At 41.5% G+C, this 9526-nt stretch overlaps 1 protein-coding gene across 1 annotated transcript in view; it reads left to right on the top strand.

The window, feature by feature from the left end:
- Positions 1-9526, top strand: part of LOC107110185 (eyes absent homolog 4-like) — a 232426-nt gene that overhangs the window by 23338 nt on the left and 199562 nt on the right. The window contains exon 2 of the mRNA XM_015410923.1: positions 1637-1737. Within this exon, the coding sequence (XP_015266409.1) occupies positions 1705-1737 (33 nt within the window). The 5' untranslated portion in view covers positions 1637-1704. The remainder of the gene's footprint in view (positions 1-1636; positions 1738-9526) is intronic.

A 9526-nucleotide genomic window follows, 5' to 3' on the forward strand; every position in this document is an offset into this window, starting at 1 on the left:
GTGATAAAGAAATTATATAAGATTTTATTAGATGATATGATGATAGATGAAACGGTGAAAAAAAACATGATTGCATGGGCCCAGAATATTGGGCGTAATATTAACTTTGATGAGTGGGAGCAGATTTGGTTGAAAAACATTAAATTGACTAATGCTGTATCATATAAAGAGAATATGTATAAGATGTTTTATAGATGGTATATTACACCAGATAGACTAGCTAAACAAAACGCTACTAGTTCAGATAAATGTTGGAAATGTAAGAATAAGACTGGTTCATTCTATCATATGTGGTGGCTATGTGATGTTACAAAAAGGTTTTGGAGATGGGTACATGAAATAATGCAAAAAATTATAAGAACTAAGGTCCCATTTACTCCAGAGATATTGCTATTGAATATATTTCCGAAAGATTTTGATAAAGCAGATAGGTATTTGATTGTTTATTTGTCAACAGCTGCAAGGATTTTATATGCTAAATATTGGAAAACAATGGGGACTCCAACGAAACAAGAATATGTGAATAAGCTGCTTGAAACGGTTGAGAATGATAAATTGACGTTGGAAATGAGAGCTGGAACGGAATGGACTTTTCAAAAAACTTGGAAGAGATTTTATGACTGGTATAATATAAGCGTAACAACCTGATGGAATTTGAGTACGCAGAAAAGATAAGCTAGCAAAATAGATAATGAGATCTGAAATGTAATAATTAGATAATTGAAGGATAGAAGATGGAATATGCCTCCTGTTATATGTTTTATGTTTGTTAGTGGTAGTTTTATGTTGTTGGTTTCTATATATGTTTGTAGTGTATAATGGAAAACAATAAAAGTGTACCCTTGGGTACTTTTAAAAATCAAATCCATAAGCACAAAACTTTATATCAGATGTCGTGCCAGAGCTTTTGATGGAGGATTATAATAAACCTCCTGATTATCCCTTTTAGTATTGGTGCCTGCCCTAGATTCTTGTTGGTTTGAAACTGGAGTGGTTTCTACATAATGGTTCCTTCTAAGTACTATCACACATTATTAAAAACTGCTTCCAGTTAGGGTAAACTGGATATTACGTTCAGCACTGATGTTGAATTCTGTCTCTGTAATGTTTAAGTATACTTAGATGAGGTCCCCTGGATCCGAAGGACTGTGAGCAGATCTCCACTTGTGGAATGGAACTTACCTTTCTTCCCCCTCCTCATTGAAGCCCTCTGTATTTTCTGAAATGCTGCCCTGTGCATTGGGGACCTTCAGATTGGGCATGATTGGTGTCTTCAGTGAGGGGCTATATTGATGAAGATTGCCCCCAGTAATTTGGAATAAGGGCAGGGAAAACTTGATTACAAAAGAGCTTGGTTTAGTAACCACAAATATAATAAGGAAAAAGAACTGTCAGGATTAGGAGAGAATGGTTGGTGACAGCTCCATGTCAAGCAAAAATCTATGCCTGCTTTTAAGCATTTAATAATTTTAGGCATTTAATAATTGTTTTATGTTAATTTTTTATGGAATATAACATTGTTTGTTGGTTGCTATTTCCATCTATACTTAATAGGTGGCTTTTTATGTTAAAGGCTTTTTTGTTTAACTATAAAAACAAAGTAACAATTTATTTCCTTTTTCTCTCTTAAAATTAGGACATCCAGTTGTGATTTAAAGGGGAGGTGCTTCTCTTTGTGGAGGAAAAGTAACGTGAGAAACCTCCATGGAAGACACTCAGGATTTAAATGAACAGTCAGTAAGTAAGAATTTGGTTGAATAAACATTTCTGTATAACATGTACTTTTAGAGTGATTTTTTACAGCTTATGTTGTGAAATTTGGCATAGAGATCTGTTGCAGTAGGTAGAACATGAACATAAAGAGCCTGGATTCAACAACTTTTTTGGCAGAGATTGATTGATTTTTGCCAGTTTCTGTTTATGTGTAGACCCTAACTTTGCCCCCTGCTATGTTGATGAAGATACTTTGAGTCCTAGGAGGAAAATTGGGGGGGGTATATTTACCAGCTTAACTATCTTCTCTCTCTCTTCTGTTTTGTAATGCACAGTTTTACTACCTAAATTAAGGAATAGCATGTCTGGTATGATTTTTTCCCCATTTAAGGATGTGGGTTTAATTTTGTAACATTGAAAAAACTCTCTTTAATCTCATTGTGGAACCAACTGGTAGGAAAAATCTTAATCCACTTTAGTGCCCTATAAAATTAATAAATAATGCTAATTTCTAAGGATTTATAGCAGGTTATGTCCTATTCATATTAAATGTTGCTAGGATGACCCAGTTTTCTACCTGGTTTAGTTACATGCGACTCCTGCAGCCTTTAGAAATGTGAGCTAGAAAAACTCCTTTATGCACGATTAGTTAAAAGCACCATAGTGACATGTTAAAAATTAAGGATCAAGTTAGAAAAATACGAACCAAGTGCTTTTCATTAATGATTGGTGGACTCTTCACATTCATTGATATTTATCGAACCAATAGGGATTGCAAACCCTTCAGGTTATAGGCTCAAATTTGAAAACGATTTTTGTCAACTGTAGAGTTGGGAGGCTGTAAGTGTTGTTCTACTCACAAATGTAAGAATTGAGTAAGTGGCTATGGGTGACTACCTTACTGAACAACATAATGCTGTGGCACAATTCTGTTTTACTTATACGGTATTATCAGGACCATCATTTCCGAGAGAAATTAATACCTTCTCTGTTCAGTGCTGGTAATACTAGATCTGGAGTATGGTGTTCCATTCTGGGCACTACAGTTCAAGGATATTAAAAACTTGGAAGCGATTAATATGAGAGCTTTGAGGATGATAAAGCACAGATGACCAACTAGTGGATCATACTCAGATCTTGCTGGCAATTACTGTGGTTCCTTTCCTATTCCATCTTTCTGTCATACTTGACTGGCAAGGTGCCATGTCTTATCTGGCATGGAAATGAGAAGCAAGTTCCCATTTCCAACTCACAATGGTACCTGGAAGGTAAAAAGCAGGTGACTTCTGTGCAGCTGCTCCTTATGTGATTTTACTTAGTGATGCTGGCAAAATCCAAATGAGTGGAATATGAAATTTGAAGTTCCACAGTTTGAAATGCAAGTCTTCATATGAAGCAAACCTAGAGCATTTAGATTTGAACCTGTTTTCTTTAGAGCCAGCCAGTGAGCACTCCTAGTGATCCTTCCCATTTCTCTAAACCTTCCTTCCTCTAAACTTATTGGGGGGGGGCACAGTATCAATGTAGCAATGTAGCAAGTGCAAGAGTCCTAGGGAAAGCTGAACATAAGAACATAAGAACATAAAAAACGCCAAGGTTGGATCAGGCCAAAGGCCCATCCAGTCCAACACTCTGTGTCACACAGTGGCCAGAAATACCAGTGCCATCAGGAGGTCCACCAATGGGGCCAGGACATTAGAAGCCCTCCCACTGTTGACCCCCCCCCCAAGCACCAAGAAGACAGAGCATCACTTGCCCCAGAGCCCCTATCTATACCTAGTGGCTAATAGCCACTGATGGACCTCTGCTCCATATGCTTATCTAATTCCCTTTTGAAGCTGTCCATGCTTGTAGCCACCACCACTTCCTGTGCCAGTGAATTCCATGTGTTAATCACTTTTTGCCTTCAAAGGGTTCCCTAGCAGCTGCATTTCCACTAAGTGAAAGTATAATTTGTCATACCCCCACAAGTCCCTTGTAGGGTTCCCAGCTCTGGGTTGGAAAATACCTGGAGACTTTGGGGTGGATCCAGGAGTGGGGGGGGTTGGGGAGGGGAGGGGCCTCAGAAGAGTACAATGCCATACAGTCCACCCTTCAAAGCAGCCACTTTCTCCAGGGGAGCTGATCTCTGTCAGCTGGAGACGAGTTGTAAAAGCAGGAGGTCTCCAGGCCCTGCCTGGAGGCTGGCAACCCTAGTCCCTTGTCAGGCTTTGGTTGCATTTCGAAGCAATGACTTTAGTAAGGAACATACACAAACACACACACACTCATAGAGCAGCCAAAAGACCAAGGAATCCTTCCCAAACACAAACAGTTTGCAAGCCCACACTTTTGTGATCTCCCTGGGGCAATGGTATAAATCGTTTTACTCATGGGAGTTGCTGAATGTAACAATCTGCTTTATTTCAACCAACTTCTTCAGACTAACACAGAAAAATGAAAGTAAGTAAGAAGCAGTCTAGGGGGTGGAGTTTTCCTCCATCCCATAATCAGGTTCTAGTTAACTCTTTACTATCCATTTAACTGTACACATGACTTCTGAAACAAATGCAAAACAAACAGAGGGACTGTGCTCTTTTCCTCTGTCACACACTTCACACACTCACCATGAATAGCCACGTGGCTTGAACCTGCTCGCCCCCCCATCCAGCTTTCATCTTGCTGAGATTTAAAGGCACACACACATTCCCAAACAGTTTTCAAGCTTCTTCTAAAATGTTCTGCTGAGATTTAAAGGCACATCATGGCTGTTGGGGCGGGGCTTTCCCCTGCTGGCCAGCTGGCTGGCAACGTGCAGGAGCTTGCAAAATTGCGGGACTCTCACCCGGACCTGGGGGTTGGCAAGCCTGGGGGGGGTAGTGGTTGGGGATAACGTGATTTAAACTAGTTTTTAAAATTCTGTATGAGTGTTCACAAAAAACTTGTTTTTATGCACTTGCAAGGAAAGCCAGCAAACACAAACTGGGGTCAATAATTTTACTGAGGTATATGTACTACTTGGGTCAAAAGGCGTGTGAGAAAGGCATGCAATGCTGCTTATGTCAATATGGAAACGAGATTGCCTCAAGGACTACTGTATCATTAAAGAGGTGATTTCCCAATTACCTGTGGAAGAGCCTAACGGTGCAGTCCTAAAGATATTTTCCTAGAATAAACCCCACTGAATAGACCTCAATAGGATTCTAAGTAGATCTGTTCAGGATTGTTCCCTCAGCAGTATTTTCAGCCATGTTTCTTTTGGGCCAGTTAATGCCATTCCATTGGGTGTTTAGAGAAGCCAGACCAGTTCAGAGCAACATGTAAGCCATGATAAGAGGTAGTGAAACTGGATAATTAATTAGCATAGAAGCAGCGTTCCTGGATCAGACCAATGGTTCCTCTGTCCAGAATCCTCCTTCACATAGTGGCCAACCTGTTGTCCTGGATGTCAAACAAGCAGGGCATAGAAGCAATGGCCTGTTGTTGTCTCCTAGCTAGGGGTGTGCAAATAAATAAATAAATAATTCAGCCCATTTGGATTCGGCCGAATCAGGTAGAATCAATTTTGGCTGACAGTAAGACTCCCGCATGTCAGTTTCGTCAGTACCAGTGGTGAAGTCAATGGTGAAAACATAGGGTATATTCTGGGGGCTGGAGGGGAGGGGGCTGGAGGGAGAGACTACAAACTTGCAGGGTAGCTTCTGGAGCCTTTCCCCAAGATACCAACCAAGTTTCAAGAGCATTGGACCAGGGGGTACAATTCTACGGGCCCTCAAACAGGTTGCCCCTATCCCGTCCATTGTTCTCTATGGTGGGAAAACAAGTTACTTTTTTCCCGCCATAGAGAACAATGGAGGGAATAGGGGCAACCTGTTTGGGGGTCCATAGAATTGGACCCCCTGGTTTACTATTCTTCAGACTTGGTTGGTATCTTGGGGAGAGGCTCCAGCAGCTACCCTGCAAGTTTGGAGCCTCTCCCTCAAACCCCCTCCCCTCCAGCCCCCAGAACATACCCTATGTTTTCTCCATTGACTTCAGTGGCCCATAGGATATAATATGACCAAATTGCCGCTGAAATTCGGCGGCAAGCCAATTCAGATCAGCCCAAAAGGGGTCCGAATGGGCCATTTTCGGGGATGCATTCGGTTCATCCCAATTCCTAGCCATTGATATTCAGAGAGGTGCTGCCTCTGAACATGGAGTTTTGCTTTGGTCACCATGGTCAGTAGCTGCTGATGGATTTATCTTCCAAGAAACTGTCTAATCCATTTTAAGTAATCTGTGCTGGTGACCATCATTATGGGACACTGAATTCTCATTGAGTAAAGAATTATTTCCTTTAGTCTGTCCTGAATCTATTGCTCATCTAATTTGTTAGGAGTCCCTGAGCTTTGGGAGAGGATGAAAAAGTTCTCTTTCCACTTTCTCTATGCTATGCGCAATTTCATGAATATCTATCATGTCCTTGTCATAGTTGTCTTTTTTTTCTAAACTGTAAACTCTCAGACTTTTTAGCCTGTTCTCTAGGCTTCCTTTTCTTCCCTTTCCTGTCCCAACCCTTTAACCATCTTTTTCTGGTTCTGTAGTTTTCTTTTTGAGATATGGGGACCAAAACTGCATGCAGTATTTCAAATGAGGCTGCACCATAGGGGCATTATAATCTTGGCTTTATGCAACAGGTAGGGAGTATACTAGGTAAACTGGAGTTCTATTTCACTTCTGATTTTGTTACAAAATGTGTCACTTGAAATAGGGCTGGAGAATGTGATTTCCCCCTAATACTTGTGATTTGGAGATATCTGGGATTACGTTTAAGGCAAAGAATTAAAGTACTTAAATTATTGAGTACTGCCGCCTAGCTACAATTTTTATTGTTAGTGTGTGTTAATTAGAAATCTTGCTTACATACAGTTCTCACACCTGGGTAAAAAGTATGGCTAGCATAAGCCACTGGTGGAAGCTGATTTTTCTTGCCTTTCATAGCAGCCTGTTATGAGTGCCAGCATTTGAGGTTGTGTGGTCTGCATGGACAACAAGAAATGCAACACATATGAAGCTGCCTTATACTGAATCAGACCCTTGGTCTATCAAGGACAGTATTGCCTGCTCAAGACAGGCAGTGGCTCTCCAGGGTCTAAATCTTTCATATCACCTACTGCTTGGTCCTTATCAAATGGAGATGCCGGGGACTGAACCTAGGACCTCGTGCTTGCCATACAGATGCTCTACCACTGAGCCATGGCCCTACCCCAAAACAAATGACTTCAAGTAAGGAGGGGGCCTGGGCACATAAATGCCCTTCTGGCTTGTTCTACCACCAGTGTTTCTACTGACATCAGAAGCAAAGTGGGTGATACCATGTTGCATGGCTTTTTAGCCATGTGAGCCTCTAACACAGTGGTATTACCTTTTCATGGCTGCTCAGGAAAGGTGAGAAAGATCTGTTTCTGTGAGTACATTCCATTGCTGGTGCACTGGATCCAACCCATTGATTTTAGGGTGACATGTTATAAATAATAAAATAGATTGCAGCCACATTTGAACAGAAGCTGTTCTTATTTTAGAAATTTCATGGTGGACTGTTCCAGTACGGTGAGAAGAACTGGATTTCTTCTTTGGTTGGAAAAATAGGGCGGGGGGAAGGGAGCTTAGAAGAAAAGGAGAGATTGGATTTATACCCCATTCTTCACTATCCAAAGGAGTCTCAGAGCGGCTTACAAACTCCTTTCCCTTCCCCTCCTCACAACGGACACCCTGTGAGGTAGGTGGGGCTTAGAGAGCTCTGACACAAACTGCTTGTGAGAGAACAGCTCCGAGAGAACTTGTGACTGACCCAAGGTCATACCAGCAGCTGCATGTGGGGGAGCAGGGAATCAAACCTGGTTCCCCCAGATTAGAGTCCACGCTCCTAACCACTACATCAAACTGGCTTTCTTAAACTTGCCTTCCCTTTTACCATAGTCCCATTTGGAATCAGGGTCCTCAATAGGGTTGCCAAGCGTCTGATTGGGGGAGGGGCTTTTCAAAAATGCATCCTTGTGTAATTACCAAGTAGGGTTGACAGGTTTGGGTTGGAAAATACTTGGAGACTTTGGGGGTAGATCCGGGAGAGGGAGGGGTTTGAGGAGGGGAGGGGCCTCACCATGATATGATGCCATAGATTCCATTCTTCAAAGCATCTATTTTTTCCAGGGGAGCTGATCTCTGTCAGCTGGAGATCAGTTGGGAGATCAGTTGTAAAAGTGGGAAATCCCCAGGCCCCACCTGGAGGCTGGCAACCATATTACCAAGAGTTCTTACCAGAAGTTACAAAGGGTAGCTCTAGAAATCACTGGCAACTCTGTGGTACCATAGAGTTTTTGGAGATTCTTAGAGCTACCCTTTGTCACTTCTTGCAAGATCTTTGGTAGGTACCTGAGACTGCATTTTTTTAAAAAAAGTATCTCCTGCCAAACTGTGCCCCCACAAACCTAATCCCCAGACACCTTATTTTTGACAGAAAAATAAATGCTGTGAGTTCTGTTCATGGACATTCCTAGTTCTTAAATTTTACAGCTTTCTTGAAAATGCAAGAGAGGCAGTGCTTTCTAGTATGAATGGACACCTGAACAGATTATGCTGTGTTATGTTTTCCTGCAAGATGTTTACACATAAATGCAAAGTAATGTTTGTATGCTTTTCCAAAGTACCAAGTAAACAAATGTGTTTGTGATAAAGATTATGATAAAGTAAACAAATGTGTTTGTGATAAAGATTAGTTTGTTTTGATTTACTTCTAAATGTAAATCTGATTTTGTAAAACAAAAAAATCCAGTGGCTAAATTGCTAGTATTAAGATTTCAGAAGAGGCCTTCTTAGAAACTGATGTAACTTTATCCTACAGGTTTTTGTATTAAGATCACATAGTTCACTTCATTTTAACTTTAAACTTGGGTCCAGGTGTTGTAAAATTGTTAAGCTTGGCTAAATTTGGTGATATGTTGAGAGCAGGACACTAAAAGATACATACATGTTATTTGATTTCCATAACTCTGTGTTTGCATTGTGTATGTGTGTAAAGTATGGTCAAACCTCAGTTGATTTATGGCAACCACATAGGGTTTTCAAAGCAAGAGACATTCAGAGATGGTTTCCCGTTGCTTGTCTCTGCATAGCAACCCTGGACTTCCTTGGTGGTCTCTCATTCAAGTCCTTAATTTCTGAGATCTGACAAGATCAGTCTTGCCTGGGCAAGTTAGGTCAGTAGGTCTGTTTAATTTAGCCTCACCAGTAATCCTTATCTGCGTCCCCCACAAGCACCATGTTATTTGCATTAAGGGGCAATTGGTTCTTGAAGACTGAAACACACACTTTTCTCTTGATCTCCTTGTTAGATACAGTGCGTTTTAACGAAGACCCATTTTCTGGACCCATTTCAATCTGGCTTTGGGCCAGGATTTGGAACAGAGATTGCTTTAGTCGCCTTAGTTGTTGAGCTCTGTTGAGAACTAGACAGGGGGAATATGACCTTGCTAGTTCTTCTGGATCTCTCAGTGGCCTTTGATACTATTGACCATAATATCCTACTGAGCTGCCTCTCAGCACAGGGCCTAAGGGGCACCATACTGTGGTGGTTCGTCCTGTCTGGGGGGGTTGGTCTCAGAAGATAGTGTTGGGGGATTCCTGCTCTGACCATGGCCATTTACCTGTTGGGTGTGCATGGTTCCCTCTTGTTCCCTGTGCTACTTAATATTTGTATGAAGCCACTGGGAGAGGTCACCAGGAGGTACAGGCTGCGATGTCATCAATATGCGGATGATACCCCCCCCCCGTCTTTCTTTTCCACCAAATTCTG

The sequence above is a fragment of the Gekko japonicus genome, unplaced genomic scaffold (assembly GCF_001447785.1).
Source record: "Gekko japonicus isolate JY-2015 unplaced genomic scaffold, Gekko_japonicus_V1.1 scaffold192, whole genome shotgun sequence".
Taxonomy (NCBI): Eukaryota; Metazoa; Chordata; class Lepidosauria; order Squamata; family Gekkonidae; genus Gekko; species Gekko japonicus.